The sequence below is a fragment of the Musa acuminata genome, chromosome BXJ3-4 (assembly GCF_036884655.1).
Source record: "Musa acuminata AAA Group cultivar baxijiao chromosome BXJ3-4, Cavendish_Baxijiao_AAA, whole genome shotgun sequence".
Classification (NCBI taxonomy): Eukaryota; Viridiplantae; Streptophyta; class Magnoliopsida; order Zingiberales; family Musaceae; genus Musa; species Musa acuminata.
Window position 1 is genome coordinate 40,358,144 of NC_088352.1, and position 26,181 is coordinate 40,384,324.

Here is a 26,181-nt window from a genome sequence, read left to right on the forward strand (position 1 = left end):
TCACTCTTCCCACCTACCTGCCGTCCCAGCGATGGATGTGGGACCCACGAAGATGCCACGAAGCGCGCGATAAGTGAGCAGGTAAGGAAGTCGGGTATTCACAGAAGAAAAGGGGTTACGATCCGTGGGTTTGAACGTTAACGGATGTGGTGATGGCGCAACGAGCACTTCGCCGTGCCGACCCGCTTCTTTACCCGCAGGATACCCGCCTCGAACGCACCGGTGGGGCCCACGGAGGCAACGTGACACCTTTTCAACGCTCACTTTTCCAACTTAGCCACTCCCCAGCGATGAGATGCGGGACCCACGAAGATGCCACGAATCCCGCAATAAGTGAGCAGGTGACAAAGCGGGTACATCGAGGAGAAAAGAGATTATGAACAGTTAAGAACCGCCACGCGCTTCACCGGGCCTCGGCTTTTCTACCTACTGACGCCCGGATGGGCTGCCCAGCGCGATCCAGCAAACAGCGTATCGACGACGGGATATCCCTTCTTTATCCAATATAATATATATTTAGCCTTCGCGAAGAGAGAGAGAGAGAGAGGAGACACACACATTAAAGCTAAGCGAACACGAACCAAGACTCTACTCCCAACAATTGGACTTGGAGCCGTCCCATTGCGGCGCTCAAAATCCGCCTCCTCTCTGTGGCTTCCGTTGATTCCGATCTCCCTGGCGGGCGGTATCGCGATTTCGTCACGAAGAAAGCGGGAAGGTTCGCAGTAGCTCGCCTTTCCTCGTTTTTTTGGAGTCTCCGTAGATTCTCGGCGACTGTTTGTCTTTTGGGATATTTCGGACCGTTTCTGGCCGGAAAGATACGGATTCTTCCGCTTCGGGTACCAAAGATCGTAGCTTTTTTTAGTTCCCGATGTCTCCTTTTTTACCTTGTTCAGGAAAGATCCGGTTTTGGTTTGGGGGGTTTGCTTCAGATCTCAGGGATCTAGGGTTTGGATCGCGGAATGCAGCGGCCCGGGAGGTATGAACGGCAGGGGACGAGTGCGATGCCGGGGGAGAAGCGGGGGATGGATACCGGCGACGGGGACGAGCTGCAACCCGAGCCCAAGCGGCCTAAGGTCCCGGCTCTTGCGAGGTGAAGATCTTAGAACCTCGAACCAAAAGGAAACCGACTTGGAGTTTGTTTATCCGGAAGATGGTTTAGCCCTTTTTCCCCTGGGGAAAATTTTTTGTGATATCTTTTATTTTGCTTGCCATATGATGGTTGAATCATAGCTTTACCTGGTTCCTTTGATTTCTGTCTAATTCGAAGTGACTTGTCGGGTCATTAAAAAATAGTAGAAAAGTCTCACAGAGTTTAATCTGCATGAATGGAATTTTGCAAAGCAGCAGCAGAAAAAAAATTGTGGTATGCTGCAGCCGGTGGGAAATTTTATCTAGAAACACCAGTGAATCTGGGGTTTCCAAGGCACCCATTTATCCTCAAAGGCTTATGGAGTGACATTTGGAAGTTAATTAGGCACACAATTAAATTCATATATCTACTATCCACAAATATCAACTTGAGGAGTAATATCCAGAAGGAAATTAACTACCTCAATGAATTAGGTATCTGGATGTTGTATAGATCTTAACATTTTGCTATCCTATTGTTTTGTATCACTTCTTATATTTATATTCTACCTGAAATCGAGAGAAAAACTCGTGTTATTGTTTGCTGTTATTCTTATCAGAATAGCTTCGATTCTGACAGCAGGAGCAAGTGGCTGAAAAATAGATTTAAAAAACCTAGTTCTAGCCTTTGAGATGTGTCACTGCATAAATATGTCCTATGCAAACATTATTTCTAAATTATTTTCTGGCTTATTGTTTGATATCTATGATTTGAGCATACTATTCTTTAAGGACAAAGTTGAAACAAAAAAAGCCTGTTTATCTTCTTATGTATTTCATGTTCTATTCAGTGTTTTATTTTCTTTGCACTTTGCAGTGTGATTGTTGAAGCCTTGAAAGTGGATAGTCTGCAGAAAATCTGTTCATCATTGGAGCCCATCCTTCGTAGAGTTGTAAGACAAATATCCTGTTTCATGACAGATTTCTTGAAAGTATCCATTCCTGTGTCATTTACATTTGGCAATTTGAACTACTATTTTCATCATTACAAGAGCTTTCTGGATCATGGATACTGGGACATTACAGTTATGAAGTTTGCATATCATATATCCATCAGATAGGTGATGTTAGTATCCCACCTGAATTTCCAGATGAGGTTTCTTAACACCTACCTGATAGACATTAGCAGTAATATCCTTTTGTGGACTTTAATTTTTTTTAACTTCATCTGGGAAGGAGTTCTAGTTCATGACATTGTATTAAATTGAACATGCTATTCTTTCATTTTTAGACCCTTTTGCGGTTTATGCTGCTTCACTGGGATGTTATTCTGGATCGATTCAAAGGCTATTTCAGTCCTGTGCCAGAGAGGTCTACTCTTGTTTGCTATTGCCACTTTCTTTCTTGCTTGATTTGTTGTTTCTTTATCAACCTTAGATGTCTTCGTGTTGTTTTTCGGTGTTCTCTAGCTTTTACTCCTTGCAATCAGTTGGGTTTCCAAGTAAATTGTGAATTTAGTTCCCACAAGTAAATGGCAGGAAAAATGTGAAATTGATGGCTTCATTTTTTCTTAGTGTCTATTGGTTTTCTTACATATGTTGATAATGTCTAATCAGCTGCACTTAAAGGGACATGGTTCTTCTGTGACTCTGTCACTTCCTGTTAATAAGTACAATGCTGCATCTTTACTCATTTCTGTAAGTACATTGCTTTGCTTGTTTGTCTGCTAATCGGATGTTATCTTATGCTTAAATAGGTCAGTGAGGAAGTGGAGCGAGCTTTGGCAAGGCTTGGTCCTGCAAGGATTGGTGGAAGGTATAAAATTGTTAGACCATCTACTACACTACCAAATGGAACCTTTGCAAATTGCAACTAGTTATCATCAAACTCTTTTTTCTAAGCGTAGGAAACCAATGTTCATATTACACTGATTAAACTTTCTTCACTTTTTCTGTACTTCCATTTAGTTTTGGTATAGAAGTTTCCTAGAGAATTGTCATATGCCTGCAACTTTTGTTCTGTGAAATTAGTTTTTATGAATCTGCAACAAGAAATATGATCTAAAAGATTATTATTTCCACTTGAGTGGTTGTGATATGATCTGAAGATCAAATCTGACCATCAATTAATTTAACCAAACTTTCTAGTTTGGAAGCTACTAGAATCCAGAAAATGTAGGTGAAAAAGGTCTTAAATGAATGCCACTGGAGAGTTAAGACTACTGCAGCTAACAGCATACAATACCTGAAGATGAAAGAAGAATATTTCATATTTTGGGGATAAATCTTTCTACCTGTTACATTTGCAGGAGTTCACCAAAGCGGATTGAAGGGCCTGATGGAAGAAATCTACAGCTACATTTCCGGACAAGGCTGTCCCTTCCTCTTTTCACAGGTGGAAGAGTAGAAGGGGAACAGGGAGCTGCAATTCATGTTGTTCTTTTTGATGCAAACTCTGGCCATGTTGTAAGCTCAGGACCTGAGGCATCCGCCAAACTGGATGTGTTGGTTCTTGAAGGTGATTTTAATAATGAAGATGATGAAAATTGGACTGAAGAAGAATTTGAGAGCCATGTAGTCAAAGAGCGTGAAGGAAAAAGACCACTTTTGACAGGGGACCTGCAGGTTTCGTTGAAAGATGGAGTTGGTACCCTTGGAGAGCTTACTTTTACTGACAATTCTAGTTGGATTCGAAGTAGAAAATTTAGGCTTGGCCTGAAAATTGCCTCGGGCTACTGCGAGGGTGTTCGTATACGGGAAGCCAAGACAGAAGCATTCACAGTTAAGGATCACAGAGGAGAATGTAAGTCTGACCCTACTGCCATTGTTATTATTATTATTTTCCTCACTAATTCTCAGAGTTTTTCTCTTTCATATCATTTTAGTATACAAGAAGCACTATCCACCTGCTTTGAAGGATGAGGTTTGGAGATTGGAAAAGATTGGGAAGGATGGTTCATTTCACAAGAGGTTGAACAAGTGTGGAATTTTCACAGTTGAAGAATTCCTCAGGCTTGTTGTTAGAGATCCCCAAAAATTGCGTAATGTATGTGTTGATGTATGGTTTTCCTGGTAAATTCTTTATTTTGTACTGTTTTTCATGCGTATAATGCCATTATAGATCCTTGGAAGTGGTATGTCCAATAAGATGTGGGAGAGCCTTGTGGAGCATGCGAAAACTTGTGTCTTAAGTGGAAAGTATTATATATACTACTCAGATGAAACAAGAAATGTTGGTGCTATCTTTAACAACATCTATGAATTCTGTGGCCTAATTGCTAGTGGGCAATTCTATTCAGCAGAAGGCCTGAATGACAGTCAGAAGGTGAGTAGTATTCACACACTCTTTCTTGCTATTTCAATATGTGGTGTTCCAGTTATTGATTACAGTTGTCACCAGTGGAAGTTAAGCTACTGATCTTGACAAAACTATGTTATATGAGATTTTCTTGTAGGAATGAAGCAAAATCAGGCTGTTAAGCTAAAAATATTTGGATTCTTATGGATTATCTGTCTTGTATTATTCCATCTAATATTTTTTTTATCATTAAAGGTCTTATTGTATTGATTTTTCACACAATGCCACTGCGTTGAACTTGGTTGCTCAGTTCTTTCATTGATAGAAACTAAGGATTTAAATACCAGCAAAAATGGTATGTTTGTGGTTGGTATTTACTAATCCAATTGAGTACTCATGGTTGAATATTTATTCAATGATATGAGCAATATAAGTTGGTAAATGATCTGATATGGTGGTACCATACTTCTTTCATATGCTACTGGAACCAATATCAGACTGGTATATAAATTCTTGATAGACACAACCAATAGACAGCCTTCCATGTCATATCCACTGTTCCAGTAGCTCCTGCTTTGTTTAACATCCTGGGATCTCATGGCGCTCTGTGTTGCCGTTAACAAAATAGATCCTGTTATTGCTTCACTGGATATTTATTGTGTAAAAGATGATGAATTATTGTTAGGCAGGGTAATTTATGATTATAGGTTGAAATAAATCATTGCCCATAACATCTTCTCTGTACAGCTTATGGTCTCTTCACCTTCCAATCTAAAGCAAGTAGTTTAAGTCCTTAGCCATTCACCTAGTTTGTTGGCTCAATTATCAGCAACTGGAATTAGTATGCAATAACTGTATTGTTTTGAAGAATGCTAACAGGACCAACACTTGAAACAAACTTTTAGATAATGTAGTATAATGTGTCATCCCAACGTACCATACCGGATCGAGCAGAGGTCAGTATTTGATATTTGATTCCTTGAATGAAACCTTGTCTACTTTTAGTTTAGGAAAATTACAAACTTGATGCATAAAAAGAAGGGATTTTTCTGTCGACTCAGATTTCATGGTTGAATAATGAGAGAAGTGTAGTTTCGTCTGTTTGATGAAATATATGTACTTAGCTACTTCTGTCCTGGAGGTCTTTCTTCTTCTATATGCACATCTGACCTGGTTACCCAGTAATTCAATTGAAACTTTGATGATGAACATGTTTCCTTTATCCATTGTAGGTCTTTGCAGATGCATTGGTCAAGAAGGCATATGATAACTGGATGCAAGTGATAGAATATGATGGTAGGGCCCTCTTGAACTTTACAAAAAACAAGAAAGCACCTGCTGCGCAAAAGGAATCTCTGTTGGCTTCATCAAATTATCCATCTTCATATGATCAGCAAGTCTCTCAAATGCACTCACAAGCTTCAGCCTCTTCAACAGAACTTTCAGCTGAAATGGGAAATACTACAGGAGGTGAGGAACCTTTGATATCATTGAAGTATTTATTAGTCTTGTTATGCAATACATTGTTTACTTAACAATTAAGTAGGACGAGGCTTGAACAGGATAGTTTGCTAATTGGGAACCCTAAACCTACTTCAAGATACTTGAGAAAGATTCTATTTATATGATATAATGAAGTTGTGACTTTCTGGATTTGCCTTCTTATTCCCTACTTTTGATGAATGTCTGAAAAAAAAACAATTTAGTTGGGCAACAAGTAGACAATTCGGTCCATAGCACAAGTATCGTCATAATGGCTTTTGTTTTCTAGTTGGAGCTGTAGACAACTTCAGAGAATTTACTTGGAGTCTAACTGTGGCTTTCTTTTATTCAGGAGGAACCATATCTGCCGGATATAGCGGAACGCAGTCTGCTAGATACCCTAACCTCACTCAACATGTGGATTCTGATGCCCATATTTCCACTGAAAGCACTTCATCTACTCCACAGAATCAGTTAGTTGGCTCCACACACCAGACCCAATTCACAAGAACTGATGGCACTAGTCTGGCACCAGCCCCACCACAGCAGGCAAGCATGGAATTGCAGTCATTGGGCCACACTGTACAGCAACCAGACCTGAGCACCTACGACGACTGGTCCCGCCAACGGGATAGCCGCGGCATAGATGACTTCTTCTCGGAGGACGAGATTCGCTTGCGAAGCCATGAATTGCTCGAGCACGATGACATGCAGCATCTGCTTCGCGTCTTCACCATGGGGGGAGCACCCACTGGCCTTCATGATGATGGATATGCCTTCCCATCGTACATGCCCTCACCATGTCCTGCCTTCAACTTTGATGACGACCGGAGCCGTACATCTGGTAAAGCTGTTGTTGGGTGGCTGAAAATCAAGGCAGCTATGAGGTGGGGAATCTTTGTCCGTAAGAAGGCCGCCGAGAGAAGAGCTGCGCAGCTTGTCGAGCTCGAAGACTAGCTCAAGTCCTTTGTTATCATCGTCCGCAAGGGCTACATGTTGTGAACTTGTTTGCTTGTTAGTTGGTCCTGCATGTCAACTATATATAAATATATATATATATAGGATGATTCAGATTGTTTAAGTTTGGTATTTGATTTGCTTGTTGAAACTGACTATGTTGCCATGTGACAACTCATGTATATTATGATTCTTGACCTTCTAAGTTTCTATCTCCTGACTACTACATTGATGTTTCCTGTTCAATGCACGAATTCTTTCCCAAAATCGGAAATAATTGGATCGTTGTTGATCCACAATGATTGAAATGTTCTTGATCACAGTTATTTTCTGTTTATTTTTTAGAGTATTTTAATCTTCTCAGAAGAGAAAAGAATCAGACTGTATAACCTTCGGTTTGGAAGTGAAAATCCAATCTATTATTATTCTACCTGCAGGTAATCTATGTCTCGTCATTTGCATCAAACAAACAAAGTGTCTTCCACACAAAGACTGTGTTTGGAGGTTGACCATCGGGCCAATGCATGGCCCGTGGAATCCAAGAACAAGACATGCAAGAGAAGTCCTTCCTATTAGCTTCTACGAATCGTTGAAAGGACAGCCAAGAGGACGGCGCCCATGGCAACAGCAACGCTGGGCACCACGGCCATGCCATGGGATGCCGGACTTTCTCCGCTCCCAGTATCCGGCCCGGCGACACCACCAGCATCCGATGGAGATCCCGCCGGTGGTGTGCCTCCGCCAACTGGAGAAGGCGGAGACACTGCAGGCGCGTCAGAGGCCGGTGAACTCGGCATGGGGCCACCGGGCGCGCCGTCCGAGGAAGCCGGCGCCATGTTCGACGGTGCCGCAGTAGGCGCCTTCGACCTTGGTGGATTCGATGGAGACGCACCAGGGGGCAACACCATTGGCGGCCACCTCGCTGGAGCAGGCGCCTTCGACCTTGGTGGATTCGATGGAGACGCACCAGGGGGCAACAACATTGAAGGCCACCTCGCTGGAGTAGGCGCCTTCGACCTTGATGGATTCGACGGAGACGCACCAGGGGGCAACACCATTGACGGCCAACTTGCCGGAGCAGGCCCCGTCCTCGGTGCCAGAGTGGGTGGCCGCCTAGGTGCAACCTTCGGCCCCGCCGACGGTATCGGAGATTGCGACGGCGCGCGGCGGCGGGGGATTGGGATTGGCAGAACGTTCGACGGCGGGACTGCAACATGCGGCGCCAACTTCGGTGCGTTCGACGGGGCTGCAGCTTGCGGCGCCTGCTTTGGCGCGTGCGACTGGGAGGCACCAGGGGGCGGCGCTTTCGACGGCCACGTCGATGGAGCAGGCGGCGCCTTCCTCGGGGCCGCAGCTGGCGGCCGCGTAGGTGCGCTGCTGTTGTTTGAGCTCCCATCTCTGATCCCGGGAGGAACGATGAGGCCGCTGATCTGGACCACGGAGATGTCATAAGGGTGCGTCAAGATGACCCTCACGAAGTAGGAGCTCAGGGGCGAGCCCGGCACCGCGGAGCCGAACGCGACCTGCCCGTTCTTCAAGTCGGTGACGTTGAGGAACCCGCTGAGGCCGGAGGCTCGTCCGGAGGCCTGCAACATCGTCGTGAGGATGGCGGTGTGGGACGAGAGCTGGTGGAGCTTCTCACTGTCTAAGTAGTCGAGGACCACATGGAGGGCGATGATCTTCTTGATGACCTCGTCGGGTTGGCCGGACTCGGAGGACAAGGCGCCGTTCTGGACGGCAAGGATGGTGATGCTTTTCCGGGTGCTGATGTCGGCGGACAGCTGAGTCCGGATGAGAAGATCGTTGAAGGTTGAGAAGTCTGAAAACTGCGCGAGGAGACGCGTGACGTCGAAGGCGATGGCGGATGGGACGAGGAGGAGGAAGTGCAGTAGTAGGAAGAAGACGGACGCTGTGGAAGCCATGGCCATGGTCGGGTCATACACAGTGCGCAGTGTCGGAGAGCGTGGAAGAGCACGCGGGCTGATAGATATAGACACGACGAGGGTTGAGAAAGGTTGAACCGTTTCCGGCCTATTTTTGGGTGGCTGTGTCCCAACGAAAAAGGGAGGAAACGGTTTAGATTGGAGGATGGGAGAAGAAGAAGGGGGAGTGTCGAGTGCGTGATTTCATTACCGATCGAAGGAAGAAGTTTGACTTTTTCTCCTGGATCATATTTCTTTTTATTGCTCAATATTAAATCATAACATAAAAGACAATTCTCGTTATTATTATTTTTACGTTAGTGGAAATTGACGTGGAAAGCACCCATCTCAACGAGAATGCAATTCCTCCGCATCAACCAGAAGCACCAATCTCAACGCAGCGTGAAACAGTCTACAGAAACTGTCAAAACCATCCTGTTTTGTTACTCCGGCGAAAGGGGCCACCGCGGACTCCGAGAAACGGATCCGCACATGGATCCGGATCCGGATCCGAGATTGAATTGCTAACCCCAAGAAATCAACGAGGGATGAGGAGATCCGAAACCCGACTTCGCTCCGGCGCCCGCTCGGGTCCTCTGCGGCTCCACATCTCCCCGTTTCGGGACCGATCTCGTTTTCTCTCGAGCGCAATGCACGGCCTGCGACGCACGTTAGCGTCGTGCCTTGTTTAACATTCGTCCCCCGTCGCTTTCGACTCTCAACCCAATTTGAAATTTGGGGACAGCGGCGACGAGATCGGAGTCCAAATCCCTCCGCCTCGCCCTCCTCCCGACGAGAAGAAGCAGCTCCCGAGTTCCACCATGGCGGGGACTCACTCCGAGTTCGATATCGGGGTAAAATCCATGCGAGATCCCCTTTCTCCTCCTTCGCTTTCTTCTTCTAATGGCATTTATGATTAATATTTCCCCCAATGCAGGCATCTGCAACGCCCCCATTCGGGATCCGGTGAGGCGATCGCCCCCCTGGAGCGGCCGGACCCCATTTGCTCTCTTGATAGCTTCACTTAGGGTTATGATTCCGTCTTGCAGGGAGTACGCCTTCGCGGATGCTGGGAACCTGGAGCATTGTTCCAAGTACCTCAATCAGACGCTGGTGACGTTTGGATTCCCGGCTTCCCTCGATCTCTTTGCCACAGATCCCGTGCGGTTTCATTCCACTCGACTTTCTTCACCTACTTGCATAATTTCCGATTTTTGTTTATACGTCGTTAGTCTATTTGCTCGATTTATATGATTTGAAGGACATGTCGGTGCCAGGTCTCGATCGCGAGGACCTGTAACTGTATTTATTCTCTGCTTCAACAGAGACAGCGGGACATCGAGTTCAGGGAGGCCTCCAACGATCAAAGGCAAAGGTGAATTTGTTTTCTTTTCTTGTTTTTATTTGATTTCGCAGTGAAGTGTTCCTTTTAATACTTAGCGATGCGTTCACAAAGAACGGTTCTTGTTTCTGTTTGTTTTTTTACCATTTTATGAGTTACTACAAACTGGAATGTGTGCGGTTTGGCATTTAGGTACCAATTTCACTGTTAGTTCAAATTAAGATTTCTATCTATGAACGCAGAATTTGAAAAGACTAAAAAGAATCCTGCATGGTGTCAAGTATGTGTGGCCTTGGGTGCTTGAATTTTACTTGATTTGTCCAATGGATGATAACTTTTATCTTTGATTATTTCTTTCTTAGTTGAATGTAATTGTCAAGATGTCGCTGTATAGCTGTAATGCTGTTCACCTTTGTTGCTCTCCAATCTCAGTTTCAGTCTCATGCTGGGTTTAGTATTCTTTCTTTTGACACATTCTGTTCTATTGAATGTCCACAAGAATTAACATTTTCTTCCAAGTGTTTGCATTCTTATATGGTCTTCTTTGTTTGCTTTGATCTTACCATGATATGGTAATTTACTCATTGCTCCAAGAAATTACTGTGAGGTAGCTCTCTGTTCTTTTCTCAAAAGACTGTTTATTTAGTTGTTCAAAAATATTTTATGAGCTATTCCTACGGTTCCATAATTTATTATTCTGTGCTGCAGATTGCAATCTGATATTTCGAGATTTGAGGCAAAAGTTGAAAGGCTTGAGGCACAATTAACTGCAAAAGATCGAGAGTTAGCCACTTTGACAAGAACGGTTTGTGAATTTTTTTTTAAATATCACCTTTCAAATGTGATTGAGCTCCCAATTCTTTTAGCCATTGTCTTATCAATGATCTGTCATTTCCCATTATTAGGAGGCTAAAAACACAGCAAATTTGAAAGCTCAGATTGAAAAGTTGCAGCAGGAACGAGATGAGTTCCAAAAGATGGTCATTGGAAATCAGGTGTTATTACCTTTGGACAATGTTTTGTGTATTCTTTTTCATCTAGTTCAGGGAGTGATGTTTTTATCTTAATATTTACAATGTTTAATTTTGTCTTCTTTTCACTTGTGCTGGACAACCATGACAAATATCACTCCCTTTTCTTTCATAAGCAAGTGCGTACACAACAAATACATGAAATGAAAAAGAAGGAAAAGGAATACATAAAGCTGCAGGTAATGATTATCATTGTACTGATTTATTTTCCTTTTTTCTCTTTTTCTGCAAGTGTATTATTAATCACATTGATATGTCCAAATGCATCTTCTCAGCCTTGGACTGTTGCTTTGTTTTTTTCTAGGAGAGACTAAACCAAGTGTTGATGGAGAAAAAGAAGGAGTCTCGGTCAGGAATGGAAATTATGAATCTATTGCAGGTATATAATAGTTTAAAGATATGTGATATGTGATGTCAGTATTCACCCTGCTCTGTTGGCATAAGATACCCAATCTTTTCTAACAATTCATTGTTAGCTCCCAGCCAGATGATTTAATGTCAAACCTTTCTTGATCCAGTATCCACAATGTGTAGTTCACTTTTCCTTTGATACCATTGTGCTGTTTCAGATTATTTGAAACAGCACCACCTTATGTAACTTGCCCCATGTAAAGGAACTCAATATCATTGTTACAGAAAGAAGGGCGTCAGCGTGGGACATGGAATGGTAAGAAGGCTGACAGTGACTTCTATAAGATGATAGTAAGGAAAATCTCAAACACTGTTTTACACATGTACATAAATATGTTGTTTTTATAAAGAATTGTTTAAGTGTTTCGTGCTGTTCGTATTTTAACACTCTGATTACCACCTATAGGTTGATGCATATGAGGTGAAGAAGAAAGAGCTGATGGCAGAGAATTCTGATCTGCGGGCTTTGTTACGGTCTATGCAGGTTAAAAATTGTAACAATAAGATTATTGTCTGTTTGATTGAGAGTGCTTAAGCATTTAGAGTTTGTGTCTATACATGTATGTGTGTGTATACACACACACACACACACACACACACACTATGTATGTGTATATATATGTATAGGGGTGTGTGTGTGTGTGCATGCACCGATGATGGCTGGTCCAAGTCAGTGAAGAAAAAAAGAAGGGAGAAGCCAAGAAATAAACAGGGCAAAAAAATTACCTGAGGGCTATGTATTCTTTTTTTTTCACTCCTCTAACATCATATACAGGATGGCTTTGCTGTCTTCCCCTTCTTCTTTCCTTTCAGCACCATGGAGATCTAGGGTTTTTTCTTGACAAGAGAAGGTCAAGATTTGTAGCCCGTGATCATCATCTCGAATCCTGACTGATCCTCAAGAAACATAGATAATATTGTACTGGTCCAAATCTATAAAAGAGTTAATCAAATGTTACTAAAGCAACCGTTTATAGACTTGTATATGCAATCTTATGTAAACTTGTCTGGTACAGAGTGATCTGACCTGGTCCACACAGACTGTTGCAGATGCCCATACCAGCTGGTTTGAGATTACAATCCATGAGCATGACGTAACGGATCATTTCAAGTTGCCATGTTTTTCTTTGATAGTTTTCTTTTTTTTTTTAAACACTAATTCATCTTAGTCAAATAAAATATCTTTTAAGTGGGTTTTCCTTGTATTTTGAAGTGTCATAGTGGTATTTGAACCATAATTCCAAAATCATCATTGAAATGTACTATTCTTTCTGATCCCTATTTGACAGAACTGAGACAAAAATGACTGCCTATTTGAACTTTTCTTTAGATGGATATGCGTGACTTTCTGAATGCTCCAAATGGTCTACCACAACAAACTTCCGCTGCAAATGAAAAAGAGGATGCAGGATCTCCTCAATCCCCATTAGGCGGCAGAATGGTAGGGTGATAAATGTCTTTCTTTCTTAAATTGCAATATTGTTACAGTTGGTGGAGGAAGGAACCAAGGGAAAAAAGTAGGTTTTCTCTTAAGTAACTTTGTTATTCTATGTTTTTTGGCAGGATGTCTTTGATCTACCTTTTCACATGGCCAGAGATCAGATAGAAGAGAGTTTGCGGACTAAGATGGCTTCAATAAAGGTATGGTTCACTGGATCTCACCATGGCACATGATGTCTGTTCCCTTTGTTTTCTTTGTTTCATTCCTGTACAATTAGATGCTCAAGTTGATATATTAGCTTTTTTTATTTTTTTTATTTACTCTATCTCTTTTTTCTTGTTACAGGCAAGGATGTCACAGTTGCAGGATGCACAAAAAGGAGCTGAGGTGACCTGTGAAGCAACTGAAAGGGAACTCGAGCTTGAAGCTCAACTTGTTGAAGCTAGAAGCATTATTCAAGAGCAGGTTAAAATATACTTTCAAGCGTCATACAGATGTCTTGATTGCTAATTGTAGATCAGTAAATCTTTAGTTTTACCGAGTTTCATGGAATGATTTGACCCTATAATATGCCTAAAGTATTATGTAGGAAAGAAGATTTGTACTGTAATCTTATATGCTTCTGTTTTATCTGCTTCTCAACTGCAGAAAAACTTATGCTTTGAAAGTATCCTGTTGCTTTTAAAATAACATGAATTAGTTGTTTGCTTGACATACTGACTGAGAATCATTGGGCTAACATCAGTCAACAACATGCCCAAAAGGAATTTGCGTTTGACCTTTAGAGCTTGTAGGTACCATATGCTGTAATAAGGGATACATGGCTTTATGGTTTTTCAAAGTAGAATGTTTTATTATCTAAATCTACAATTTATTTAAATTTGCCTAATATTATTGAAGTTTGTTGTAGCTAGGAGTATGGTGACCTCCATTTGTATTTTAATGCAGGCTTCAATAATGTCAAAGCATTTTGCAAAAAATGACAAGCCAAGGTAATTCCCAATAACTCATTTTTGTCACATTTATCTATGGCTGCTTTCATATTTATGTTTCTTTCTCTTTAGGAGATTGAGCAGCCAGTTTGATGCTGAGAGGGAGGTGATCCTTTCAAAATCTGCCGAGGTGCACAGAATTAGTATATTTAGATTTATATTTCTATTGCTCATGTTTTCTTGTTGATGCCTTTTATTGATGTGTCTTTACTTGTTGTGCATATATTTAAATTTAAATCTAACTTGCTTTTCACATATTTGATTTCAGTTTTCTTTCGCTTAAAAATTTAATTCTGACTTTTGTCTTTATTTCTTTACTTGGCTTTCATCAATCAAAACAATGTTAACAATAAACAATATGGATCGTTCTTAACTCATAAGTTATGCATGAGATTGGTGTAGTTCGTATCTAACAGTGAATTGTTGAAATTAATTCTAGAAAACATATTTCTGGAGTGAATACTGACTATATTGTACTGTGATGAATTGTCTATTTTAGACAACAGACCAAAATATCATGTAAATACTAGTTAAGCTAAACTATTATTTTTGTTGGCTCAATTCTTGTGTGTTTTTAAAAGAACAAATTAAGTTGAAGATCACTTTGCTTATGTAACAAGGAAATAGAAGATCCAGCTAGCTGGAGGCTTGGTGTATAAATTTCTTTTTGTTCATGTTATTTGGATTCTATAGGTCATCAAACCATTGATTTGAATTAGCACGACCTTGAGTTATTTATGGGAAGCACCTAATGCCAAGATCCTTGTTGGAACATCTATATATCGAATCAGGCCATCTATATTTTATACATCGACAAGATTGCTAGAGTTTAAACACTGAATGTTGACAGCGCCACTTGGATATGCATCAAGATGTGCGTATATAGTGAATGATTGTTCAATGTCGTTGCCCATGACAGATCTCCTAACCTATTTTTGATGGTGGCAAAGCTTTTTGCATCTTGAATTTTGCTCTGTGGATTCCAAAGCTGTGTATAGCAATGACTGTTCGATAATATCTTCGCAGAAGAAACCACTACGAATTCTGGCATCAGTGAATTAACGCACTTATCACCATTCAACTACATGTGCATATGCATTCCAGGAACTTTATACAAAATTACAAACTATTAAATTCATCCTTTTTCATGAGTGGCAATTATGTTTCTTCATTAAATTCTTTTGTTTTTCCTTTAATTTTGATGGCTACCATAATATAAAGCACTAATCATGCTGTTATTGTCATCCTAGGAGGTGTAAATGCTCAAGAAACCAAGGTAAGCTGATGGCGGTGAAAAGCTAATCTTACCTTTACCTAGATCTTCCAGTTATCTCCAAGCAGCTGGGATGGCCTAAAACATAAAACAAATATTGTGTGGTATCGATACTCTGTGATACCCTAAATCGACAAATCATGAGGATTCAAAATACCCCACTGAATCCACCAACGTAGCTCAGTCTATTGCTGCTTGGTAAGTCTAAAGCAGTCTTGTTTACTGTAGTGGCACTCGATTTGAAGCTATAATTAAATATTTTGGCTCATTTCTGTATGCTTGGAAACTACAGAAGTACAGAACCATTATTTCAACTGTTTGGAATTGTTCTCTCCACGAAATTTGATGAAATGTTCGGAAGATTTATTCTTGCTTGATGGTACTGGCTTTCCAATGCTTCTTATTAGGTTCCTTTCTGTTCGCATTTCTCATAGCAAATCTTGATTGTATATGTAATGCAGTACTGCTAAGTAATGGAGTGTTGAAAGTTACGTACCGTATAAGGAATTCACTCGTGAAATGAATCAAAATGTCAAGGAAAAAAAGACAAGCAACGATATATCGTCTTCGTCATGCTAAAAATCTATTCGGATGTCTCACATACTGCAGGCAACTACCGCTCGACGACCACTCGCAACCTCTTAACGAAGCACTCCATATGAAGCCTCTGCCGTCACACCCTGCTCGCATCGACGGCTTCATCCCTGCGACTTGCACGCCTTGGAGATCGAACCTTCGACTCCCCACCGCCGCCGCCTCGATGAATCCGATCATGGGCTCGCCGACGGCCTCGTAGTTCTCCTTCGGATCTCTCATCTGAATCATCATCACCAGAACCATCCCGTCCTTCCTCGTCGCTGCCTTCCCCTTCTTCTCCGCCACCTCGCCGGCTCTTCCGCCGCTTGTGCCCATCTGGATGCGAAGCCCCTCCAAGGCCAACCCTTCAATGTTCTCCATCGAATCCAGCAGCACCGCCTCCACGAAATGGTCCTCGCTTCCCATTATAACCTTCTTACCCTTGATCTGACCCTGTTGATGCCCGCTTAAGTTGCTCATTGACATCGATTCATGCAGGCACTTCCACAGATCCCCTCTTCGCAAGGACGCCATCCCACACACAACCTGCTCGATCTGCAACTCATTAGATGTATTCCACGAACGCTATACAAGGAGGAATCGGATCACCTCCGCTGCGGTCGTAGCGTTCTCCTCGATCAATGGCGTCGAAACTTGCATGACCAAGCTCCCCCACGGCCGGCCTATTCTCCTGATTTCATGCAGGTAGCTGCCGTCCGCCAATCTCGCCATCTCCGCGCGACCGTTCTCTGCCTTCACCGCGGGGGACTTCTTCAGGCACACCGTTAGCCGTTTCTCCGTGCTCAGCCACATGTCGAGCTTCCGCAGCTCCTGCTCCAGCCGCCGCGCTCTCCTCCAGTAGGCTTGAGCTGCGGTTTCCCCGTCGCCACAGAGGGACGGCTCGCGCGCAGGCGGTTGCGGGTGCGCGTCAAGCGATGGCGGCTGGCGATGGGCGGGGGGTGGTCGGCAGAGGGAGAGGTAAGACTTGAACCTCGAGCAGCCAGCGGAGACGAGTGCAGGAGACGGGTTGTGTCGCCTGTGGCTGCTGCTGCCGTTCTCCATTGCGGCCTTACACTACCTTCTGCTTCCCACGTCGAACTCTTGGGCTTACATGAGAGGTAGGGATATGTTTGCTTCTGTAGTGCATTTTGTCGTACTGTTGCGATAGTGCCGGACTCTCGTATCTTGAAATCTATATATGGAGGTCTCTTCAACGGTCGTGTCTTTGAATTTTAGATTAGCGGACTCTGCTGACATTTATAATTGATTTATTTTCTTACATCAATTCGACATATAATATAATGTTCACTAATCATCTTTACCAAACATTTTTTGGGGGGCTTTGATTTCCCTGTCAGAAGAATCTTTGGATTCCCAGATACCTTTTCCCACACCCTACTCCAAGAATCCGCCGTGGAATATACTTTCCCTCGGAATCCCGTCGTCCACAGCCAATCTCGGTGTATAAGATGATAACAGAGACGAGATCTTTTCTACTATCGACACTTTGTTTCGCACGTATCTTGATGCGAAAGGGTGTGTCTCCTGCGGATCGAGGAGATCCGTGTACCGTCGCACAAGTAATCGTGTGGTGATGGGTCGCGGAAGGGGGAGTATCCGACGGCTGTCAAAGGCCATGTGGTTTGCTGTGCAAAAGCTTCACGCGATGCTCCCGGGTGCGGCGCTGGAGGAAAAGCTTTGATCATCTGTTGTCCTCAGGCAGCGTTGGCGTAATGGTCCATCGCCTGTGGCACCTTGAACTTATCTTAACGTGGAACCCATGCTTGGCTGGTGAGGCAAAGGCGGGAGGACCCTGCCTTGGTTGTTATAGGCGAGAATGAAGAAGCCCCGACACGTCATCAGGTCGAGGAAGGTTGCGGCGGCGGGGCCCGCTTGGTAGGAAGCCTGCTATAAAAGGCGGTGCCGAGCGTCGTCCCCCTCCCCGCTCGGACTCCGTACCTTCTTCCTCGCGCGGGGGCGAGAGAGTTGGAGAGATCGGCGACTTCTCTACTTCTTTTCTAGGGTTTGCTAGTAGCGAGCGGCCCCTCGAGGAGTGGGAGAGATGGACGGGAACATCAGCTTGGAGGCGATCAAGAACGAGACGGTTGATCTGGTGAGCGACTCTATATCCCACGATTCTATTACTACCCTACTTGGTTGCTTTGATCTTGCTGCTTTGCTTTTCTTGACGTTTAGGGCTCTCCAAATTGCTAACATGGAAGCATTAGTAGTTTATGAGCGATTCAAGATAGTGTTTTCTGAATCAAAATTGATCTTTTTTATGCATCTGATGTTTACATAAAGTGTATTACTGGGAACAAAAGATTCAATTGATTCCACTTCATTTTTCTTTTTGATCTGGTTATTCATCGTTTCTTTATTCTCATGAAAAGGAAGGAATGTGAGACAGGGAAGGCAGCCAATACAAGCATTATTCTCTAGGATTTTACCTTTAATCTCTGAAATCATTCTTTAGTTCGAGTTCCACAAACAGAGATTATCTCTTAAGTCTTTTCCCTTTATTCTCGTGATCATTACTTTGAGACCCATAAGATAGTTCTTGAGCACTTCCTTGGTGGTGGTCTTTCGGCCGTTCACGTTCCTCGATGCCTGGGAAGACCCCAAAATCCTCCGTAGAGTTCCGGAGATTTTTTTGGCCCCCGGAGAAACCGTGATCGACCGCTCCATATATCCCCCTGTGATTTGTCCGGCAAAACATGAGACAAGGATAAAAGAAAGGTGTCTCTTTTTTGCGCGGCGGTGTTTGGTTGGCGCGGGAGAGGACATGTGGTGGCTGCTGTTCTTTCGCTTGAGAAAATTCACGAGGAAATTGAATAGCTTTTCGCGGTTGATTCACGCGACGCTATCACGAGAATCTCCCGAGATGCCACTGACGCCGTCGCCATCACCATTCTGACGACGATGGCTTGTTGGCTTGTGGTTGCAGGAGCGCGTGCCGATCGAGGAGGTGTTCGAGCAGCTGAAATGTACCAAAGATGGGCTGACCACGGGGGAAGGAGACAAACGGCTCCAGATCTTTGGCCCCAACAAGCTCGAGGAGAAAAAGGTCCTCTTTTCCTGCTTCTTTTGCAATCCGTTTCCGTTCCGCATTCTTTCTTTCGATTCCTTGCATTTGGACTGTCTGCTGTGACGATTCTGCACGGCAGGAGAGCAAAGTCCTCAAATTTCTGGGCTTCATGTGGAACCCCCTTTCGTGGGTTATGGAAATGGCCGCGATCATGGCCATCGCCCTCGCCAACGGTGGGGGGCAGCCACCGGACTGGCAGGACTTCGTCGGCATCATCGTGCTTCTCCTGATCAACTCCACCATCAGCTTCATCGAAGAGAACAATGCTGGGAACGCCGCCACTGCCCTCATGGCTGGTCTTGCTCCGAAAACGAAGGCAAGAAACTGGTCTCGTAGTCCCACGTTGTTCTGTTCCCCACACCTCTACTTATACGTGGTTGTCTCGTCTGATGAGCGACAGGTGCTCAGAGATGGCCACTGGAGCGAGCAGGACGCGGCGATTCTTGTGCCCGGCGACATCATAAGCATCAAGCTGGGAGACATAGTCCCTGCCGACGCGCGGCTTCTTGAGGGCGACCCGCTGAAGATTGACCAGTCGTCACTTACCGGAGAATCCATCCCCGTCACAAAGTTCCCCGGTGAGGAAGTGTTCTCAGGCTCCACCTGCAAGCAGGGTGAGCTCGAGGCGGTCGTCATCGCCACCGGCGTCCACACCTTCTTGGGGAAGGCCGCCCACCTCGTGGAGAGCACCAACGAGGTGGGACACTTCCAGAAAGTCCTCACCGCCATCGGCAACTTCTGCATCTGCTCCATCGCCGTCGGCATTGTCATCGAGGTCGTCGTCATGTACCCGATCCAGCACCGGAAGTACAGGGACGGCATCGACAACCTGCTGGTCCTCCTGATAGGAGGGATCCCCATCGCCATGCCCACCGTCCTGTCGGTGACCATGGCGATTGGCTCACACCGGCTCTCTCAGCAGGGCGCGATCACGAAGCGGATGACAGCCATCGAGGAGATGGCCGGCATGGACGTCCTGTGCAGCGACAAAACTGGGACGCTGACTCTGAACAAGTTAAGCGTCGACAAGAACCTGATCGAGGTTTTCGTGAGGGACGTGGATAAGGAGCATGTGGTACTACTGGCCGCAAGAGCATCGCGGATCGAGAACCAAGACGCCATCGACGCTGCTATGATCAGAACGCTTGGCGACCCAAAGGAGGTATCTTTTCATATTTACAAGCACCCTATTGATCATGGAGCTTCATAAAGTTTGAATACTACGTCTCATGTGTCATTCATAGGCGAGAGCTGGGATAACAGAGGTACATTTTCTCCCATTCAACCCTGTCGACAAGAGAACTGCTCTTACCTACATTGACCTTGATGGAAACTGGCATCGTGTAAGTAAAGGTGCTCCTGAGCAGGTACAGTTCTTTCCTTTATCGTCACATTTCTGTCGTTCTAGTTGTTGAATTTGTATGCATCACTAAGGGGTGTCATAATTTGTTTCCTCACCGGGAATAGATTTTGAACCTCTGCAATTGCAACGAAGATATCCGCAACAAGGTCCACTATGTCATCGACAAGTTTGCTGAACGCGGGCTTCGCTCACTAGCTGTTGCAAGACAGGTTTCTCTTCTTGTTCTTGGCAGTTCTGTGGTACCGCTCCTTCCTTATGGAACTTTGTTTTCTGTCCTGCAGGAAGTCCCGGAGAAGTCCAAGGATCGTGCTGGAGGGCCATGGCAATTTGTCGGCTTGTTGCCTCTGTTTGATCCTCCAAGGCATGACAGTGCTGAAACTATTCGCAGGGCACTCAATCTTGGTGTCAACGTGAAGATGATCACTGGCAAGTTGGATCAGTCCTTGTCATTTGTATGTTGATACTGTGGTTTTCATTTATTCCTAATGTTGTTATGTTCAATCCAGGTGACCAGCTTGCAATCGCCAAGGAAACTGGCCGAAGACTTGGAATGGGAACCAACATGTATCCTGCCTCTTACTTGCTTGGCCAAAAGAAGGATGAATCTATTGCTGAACTTCCTGTAGATGAACTAATTGAGAAGGCTGATGGATTTGCCGGAGTTTTTCCAGGTCAGTGAAATTTTCTTTTGTTATCAAATTGTCATAGCTTTTAGTAGTATAATGTACAATTGACTTTAACTTTCGTTTATGAAATAGAACACAAATATGAAATTGTGAAGAAATTGAAGGAGAGAAAGCACATATGTGGGATGACTGGAGATGGAGTTAATGATGCTCCTGCTTTAAAGAAGGCAGACATAGGAATTGCTGTTTCTGATGCCACAGATGCCGCTAGAAGTGCTTCTGACATTGTCCTCACCCAGCCTGGGCTTAGTGTCATCATCAGTGCTGTTCTTACCAGCAGAGCTATTTTCCAGAGGATGAAAAACTACACGGTAGGTGCTTATGACTGCTGTTATAATTCCTTGCTTCCGATGTCATTTTGGCTTAGCTCTTGATCTTGTTTTGATGTAGATTTATGCTGTCTCCATCACTATTCGGATTGTTGTAAGTTCTAAATTGACTTGCCTTCAATATAAATGTCTGGTTTTTTGTTCATGATTTTTCTTTCAGTTCCATGATTCTAATTTCCGTTCAATCTCTGTAGGTCGGTTTTATGCTTATTGCATTGATTTGGAAATTCGATTTCTCACCCTTCATGGTTTTGATCATTGCTATCCTTAATGATGGTGAGCTCTTTTGTTAAACAGCTTCTTTTGCATGTTCTTGCCTTTGGATTTCTCCATCATGATTTCCTAATTGCAGGTACAATTATGACGATCTCAAAGGACCGTGTGAAGCCATCGCCAATGCCTGATAGTTGGAAGTTGAGAGAGATATTTGCTACCGGCATTGTGTTTGGTGGTTATTTGGCATTGATGACTGTTATATTCTTCTGGGCCATGAGAGAGACAGACTTCTTCCCGGTGAGCACTGTTTGTTCTCTTTTCCTGCAACACAGAAATCTCAGGCAGAACAATGTTTGGGATAGCTCATTCTGCTTGCACTTATGCAGAATTGCTTAATTGAAAACCTCACTTAGTACATTCTTGATCTTTGTAATTAGTTACATTATGTTCTCTGTTTCCAATGAATCACTGCAGATATGATCATACATCTGATGCCAGTTTCATGTCATGGCTTTGCAGGATAAGTTCAAAGTTAGATCATTGAGCCATAGCAATGACGAGATGATGTCCGCTTTATATCTGCAAGTTAGTATAATCAGTCAGGCTCTTATATTTGTTACTCGATCACGTAGTTGGTGTTTTGTTGAACGGCCCGGACTTCTCTTGGTCTTCGCATTTGTTGGTGCTCAGCTGGTAAGACACTATACTCCTGCATTTTGACCTTTCCTTTGTCTCTGGATATTGTTCTCTCTTCATTTGAATGACTTAAGTTGGATTTGGAAAAGACCAAAGTGAACAAACTTACAAAAACCACTCACTGGCTATGCCATGTTCTTCATGAAAAATGTAATTATAATTTGTTCATCCTGATGACTAAACCAAACATTTGCTTCTCACAGGTTGCAACCCTTATAGCTGTTTATCCCAAGTGGGGGTTTGCACGGATAGAAGGAATAGGCTGGGGATGGGCCGGTGTCATTTGGCTTTACAGCTTTGTGACATTTGCCCCTCTTGACTTGTTCAAATTCTGCATCCGCTACATTCTAAGTGGAAAGGCTTGGGATAACCTCCTTGAGAAGAAGGTATCAATCATTATGAACTGTACATTAGCAGTTCCATCTCTCTCTCTCGCTCTCTCTCTCTCTCTCTCTCTCTCTCTCTCTCAACATCTCTTTCTAAGTCTGCTCCTATGAAATTTCAGATTGCCTTCACCACCAAGAAGGACTATGGCAGGGAAGAAAGGGAAGCTCAATGGGCTATGGCACAGAGAACACTGCACGGTCTCCAAACTCCGGAAAATGCTAACCTCTTCTCTGACAAAAGCAGTTACCGAGAACTTTCAGAGATTGCCGAGCAAGCTAAAAGGCGAGCTGAAGTTGCAAGGTATGTCATTTTCAATTCATTCAGTTCTCATTTCAATTTTTTTTTTTTTTTGATGCTTTATACATATTTGAGTTAGAAAACAAGACATACAAAAACTTAGGGTGCCCTAACTTTACATTTGGGAACAAGATATATAGATGTCCCGATCAAATGAGAAATTAATTTATGAAAATATTATGAGAAGAGATACAATTGTCTTTAGTTTAACCAATTGTCTTTACTTGTTTCTATTGTATCATTATTCTTCACATATTTAGGCGTTAACAAACAATAAGATATTATGTCTGTTGAGTTGATTAGTGCGTTATTATACAAATGATAGGATTCAAAGTCCACATGTGAGCATCATGCATGTCATTTTATGTATTATTTTTTTTAATTTTTTTTAAATAAATAATTAGGTATTGAATACTTTTTTCATTCAAAACTATCCCAACCATCATAAATATCTTTTACTGTGAAAAGGAGATGAGGCGACAAAATAGCAAAAAGTCATCCCTAGGTTTTGAACACACACATTGTGATAGGTGTCATAGACAAAAAAAAAAAAAAAAAATCAAATGCAGTTATTAGAGATTTTGGGGTTTGGGAGAAAAGAACAGAAGAAGGTTTGAGATTTGACCTCATTCTTTTCTACCATATAACTCTACTTGTCGTTTGCCTTGTACTTGTATGATGGTTTTAAAAAGGAAAAAAAGAAAGAAGCTATTGTAAGATCGAAGTATGAGTTATATATATTAAGCTGATATTCGATAGTATATTTTATTGTCGACAAATACGGATAAAGTTTAGTGACATCTGCTGATCTTATTATATATTACACGCATCACGAGTAAAGATTAATAGGATAGATTAGCCATCACACTTTTTTGCATTGTTATATATTAGTCATGAGTTTTTTCGATTCTCTATAATATTTAGCAACTTAAGATTATTTTCTTAGTTATCTTTCCATCTTTATTTATCTGATATCATCATTATCGACAGACTTCGTGAGGTGCACACTCTGAAGGGACACGTCGAGTCGGTGTTCAAGCTCAAAGGCATCGATGTCGACAATATCCAACAACACTACACGGTATAAGAAACCCCGCAACCCATATGGTCTAATTCCCCTTAAATTCTTTCTTACAAGACGTAGATGATGTTTGGTGTTTGTGACTCTTGCTTTCCGTACTCTTTAAGATATAGATGAATTTGTTGGGTTATGTTCATGATGCAAATCTATATGTATTGGGATCTTTCGAAGTTTGAGTACATGTTGTGGGAGACATCTAAAATCACCTGATTGGACTTGGACATGTGATTTTTATTAGAACAAGTTTGGCACGCTTCCCATAGATCTCATCCTCCGGTTGCATGGTGACGTTAGCTCTCTAGTGCTGGGTGCTCGTGGCATCCAAAAAGCCATCACCAACCTTGAGTGCATTGACTAGAAAACAAGAAGCAACAAATTTTGTTACACGAATACTGTACGCTGATCTTGATTTGATGGACATTTATGTACTGGATTAATACGACCTGACCTGATGTAAAAGGTTAAGATTACGTATATTGAACGTCTTGACGAGAGTTCACCATATGAGGTTCACCCATACACAATGTATATTTTTCTAAAATGATTTGTTTAGTTTGTGTAAACTCTATGCACTAATCTTTCATGTACGATCATTTATTTTCACGGTGATTTGCACTTTGATGAAGCGATGGAAATAGTTTGTTTGTGCATTCGTTCATTAAATGTTTTCTTCTTGCGCAAGTCTGATAAAAAGGTCAAAATTAGATTTAAGTTTACTTTTTGTGATAAGTATCACGGATTATGTTATAAATAGAATATCTGATATTACGGTTTATATATATTTATGTCCTTCGATTTTATTCGTGCTTTACCTATAAATAGTTTATAGTAGATTTAATGATCCTATTTTGATTAACTTTTATGATTACTTCAATCTTGTAAATACAAATTATGTATTTTGGATATTGCATGACTTAAGTAAAATCAGCTAAATCCATTACATATCAAAGTAGGATAAGTACACTTAGGAACACTTGATATACAAATGTAAAAGATCTAACAGGATTGCATTAAGCCAACCAACACACGTGTTCGTTTAAGGAAAACAAGTATATAGACATAGCGAAAAGGGTTGTTTGGAGGAGCGGATATCTAAAATTAGCATTCAGAGGAATGACCAACCCTTCGCGTAAGAGGTATCATGTAGACAAACAAGTTTGGAAGATTATATAGTGTATAAAGGTTGGGATGGTTGAGTTCGAGCTATGACTCAACATTGGCATCCAAACTTGATAGTAGTTAAGACAAGTAGAGCGCTTAGCAAAGGATGAGACTATACAATGAAGGACAAGTTGCTTGGCGATTGAAAGTTGTGCACAGTTTACAAAAGTGAAGGAAATTGCTAACTCAAAAAATGTATTACTTATGCAAGGACTTGTATGTGAACGATGGACTATCAATGTTATTCCAAGGCGACCAAAAGTCGACACCATAGAGTATTGAGATTTTTTCTTCGACATGAGAATGATACATCTATTGGAGACTGAAGTGTATAGTAAGTTCAACATATTATCAAGCCTTAAGGAGCACAACGAGGGCTGTATTAATAAAGAGTCACTATCTAGGAAATATGTTCGTGATGGTATAATAGTGCATAGTTTGTTTAACAATGTAATGTAGTCCTAGGGAATGATGGTCTTAGAAACTTTTAGAAGGAATGATGCAAAGAGAAAAGGTACTCCAATTAGACAAATATCTAAGAATGAAAAATCTCGATTCTCTATATAGAGAATCATATACAATGGCACACACATGCTAAGGAGGGATACCTCAAAATGATAGCTCTATAAAGCTTAACAAATCAAGCAAGCATCTCGTATTAGATAATATGTGTTAGTCATAGGTGCCCTATAAGTCAATTACACGAATGATGACACGTGTGACATGATTCGTACTCTTTTTTCTTATTATTTATTTGGTATTTTTTTTCACTTTATGTTGTCCGTTGTATATATTGTGATATCCATGGATCTATACAATGAGAGTTGAATCACGATGAGATCACGATAATGAGACCGATTATCCTTTAAACACATACCCTAAATAATTTCGATCTGTGTACCGCCAAAGAGGATTTCGAATGCAAGTACAAATTAGTCTCATGAAGGGACATGATTATATAGAGGTATGATTAGAGTAGATAGAGGGTTGGACAGCTTAAGAGCACATATTCACTTAAAAGAGCTAAATAAATTAGAAGATGACGCCAAGTGAATGAATGTTGCTATTAAGGATACAAAGGA

General features: G+C 42.4%; 5 protein-coding genes across 9 annotated transcripts; 3 read left to right on the forward strand and 2 right to left on the reverse strand.

Moving 5' to 3' along the window:
* Positions 1-542: 542 nt before the first annotated feature.
* LOC135636554 (calmodulin-binding protein 60 D-like) lies at positions 543-7,033 on the forward strand. 4 transcript variants are annotated; one of them, XM_065148314.1, is made up of 9 exons: positions 543-839; positions 933-1,093; positions 1,949-2,024; positions 2,828-2,886; positions 3,380-3,873; positions 3,956-4,116; positions 4,192-4,395; positions 5,601-5,838; positions 6,203-7,033. In XM_065148314.1, exons 2-9 carry the CDS (start codon positions 963-965, stop codon positions 6,805-6,807), a joined length of 1,968 nt encoding a protein of 655 aa, XP_065004386.1. In that variant the 5' UTR covers positions 543-839; positions 933-962; the 3' UTR covers positions 6,808-7,033. The 4 variants fall into 4 exon arrangements, with proteins under 4 accessions (XP_065004386.1, XP_065004385.1, XP_065004387.1 ...); XM_065148313.1 differs by having other exon boundaries at positions 543-718; positions 897-1,093; XM_065148315.1 differs by having other exon boundaries at positions 543-718.
* A 346-nt stretch (positions 7,034-7,379) lies between these two features.
* LOC135636432 (fasciclin-like arabinogalactan protein 3) lies at positions 7,380-8,735 on the reverse strand. Its single transcript, XM_065148121.1, has one exon. The coding sequence runs from the start codon at positions 8,733-8,735 to the stop codon at positions 7,380-7,382; it is 1,356 nt and encodes a 451-aa protein (XP_065004193.1).
* Positions 8,736-9,367: 632 nt separating this feature from the next.
* Positions 9,368-15,575, forward strand: LOC103983170 (uncharacterized). 2 transcript variants are annotated; one of them, XM_009400358.3, is made up of 16 exons: positions 9,368-9,583; positions 9,667-9,695; positions 9,779-9,890; positions 10,055-10,104; positions 10,780-10,876; positions 10,977-11,066; positions 11,219-11,281; positions 11,407-11,481; positions 11,739-11,804; positions 11,920-11,997; positions 12,844-12,954; positions 13,077-13,154; positions 13,300-13,419; positions 13,903-13,946; positions 14,019-14,076; positions 15,197-15,575. In XM_009400358.3, the coding sequence occupies exons 1-16, from the start codon at positions 9,551-9,553 to the stop codon at positions 15,203-15,205; spliced, it is 1,113 nt and encodes a 370-aa protein (XP_009398633.1). In that variant the 5' UTR covers positions 9,368-9,550; the 3' UTR covers positions 15,206-15,575. The 2 variants fall into 2 exon arrangements, with proteins under 2 accessions (XP_009398633.1, XP_009398634.1); XM_009400359.3 differs by having other exon boundaries at positions 9,371-9,583; positions 10,007-10,104.
* Positions 15,576-15,728: 153 nt separating this feature from the next.
* Positions 15,729-16,941, reverse strand: LOC103983497 (uncharacterized). Its single transcript, XM_018825520.2, has 2 exons — positions 16,405-16,941; positions 15,729-16,341 (listed from the first exon to the last, which is right to left on the reverse strand). Exons 1-2 carry the CDS (start codon positions 16,855-16,857, stop codon positions 15,790-15,792), a joined length of 1,005 nt encoding a protein of 334 aa, XP_018681065.2. The 5' UTR covers positions 16,858-16,941; the 3' UTR covers positions 15,729-15,789.
* A 787-nt stretch (positions 16,942-17,728) lies between these two features.
* Positions 17,729-24,207, forward strand: LOC135637029 (plasma membrane ATPase-like). Its single transcript, XM_065149354.1, has 16 exons — positions 17,729-17,908; positions 18,743-18,862; positions 18,963-19,199; positions 19,284-20,045; positions 20,128-20,250; positions 20,351-20,455; positions 20,528-20,672; positions 20,753-20,917; positions 21,005-21,243; positions 21,323-21,355; positions 21,456-21,537; positions 21,614-21,774; positions 21,997-22,170; positions 22,377-22,559; positions 22,679-22,860; positions 23,848-24,207. Exons 1-16 carry the CDS (start codon positions 17,858-17,860, stop codon positions 23,942-23,944), a joined length of 2,859 nt encoding a protein of 952 aa, XP_065005426.1. The 5' UTR covers positions 17,729-17,857; the 3' UTR covers positions 23,945-24,207.
* Positions 24,208-26,181: the final 1,974 nt, after the last annotated feature.

Excerpts from the sequence above, each read along its gene's own strand:
- LOC103983170 (XM_009400359.3), top strand. The coding sequence starts at position 9,551 with ATGGCGGGGACTCACTCCGAGTTCGATATCGGG. Across the intron at positions 11,805-11,919 it reads GTGACTTCTATAAGATGATA|GTTGATGCATATGAGGTGAA; the intron begins GTAAGGAAAATC and ends TACCACCTATAG. Across the intron at positions 13,947-14,018 it reads GCAAAAAATGACAAGCCAAG|GAGATTGAGCAGCCAGTTTG; the intron begins GTAATTCCCAAT and ends CTTTCTCTTTAG.
- LOC103983497 (XM_018825520.2), bottom strand. The coding sequence starts at position 16,857 with ATGGAGAACGGCAGCAGCAGCCACAGGCGACACAACCCGTCTCCTGCA. Across the intron at positions 16,342-16,404 it reads ACGCTACGACCGCAGCGGAG|GTTGTGTGTGGGATGGCGTC; the intron begins GTGATCCGATTC and ends CAGATCGAGCAG.
- LOC135636554 (XM_065148314.1), top strand. The coding sequence starts at position 963 with ATGCAGCGGCCCGGGAGGTATGAACGGCAGGGGACGAGTGCGATGCCG. Across the intron at positions 1,094-1,948 it reads AAGGTCCCGGCTCTTGCGAG|TGTGATTGTTGAAGCCTTGA; the intron begins GTGAAGATCTTA and ends TGCACTTTGCAG. Across the intron at positions 2,887-3,379 it reads CCTGCAAGGATTGGTGGAAG|GAGTTCACCAAAGCGGATTG; the intron begins GTATAAAATTGT and ends TTACATTTGCAG.
- LOC135637029 (XM_065149354.1), top strand. The coding sequence starts at position 17,858 with ATGGACGGGAACATCAGCTTGGAGGCGATCAAGAACGAGACGGTTGAT. Across the intron at positions 20,673-20,752 it reads CAACGTGAAGATGATCACTG|GTGACCAGCTTGCAATCGCC; the intron begins GCAAGTTGGATC and ends TGTTCAATCCAG. Across the intron at positions 21,538-21,613 it reads CATTGCTATCCTTAATGATG|GTACAATTATGACGATCTCA; the intron begins GTGAGCTCTTTT and ends TCCTAATTGCAG.
- LOC135636432 (XM_065148121.1), bottom strand. The coding sequence starts at position 8,735 with ATGGCCATGGCTTCCACAGCGTCCGTCTTCTTCCTACTACTGCACTTC.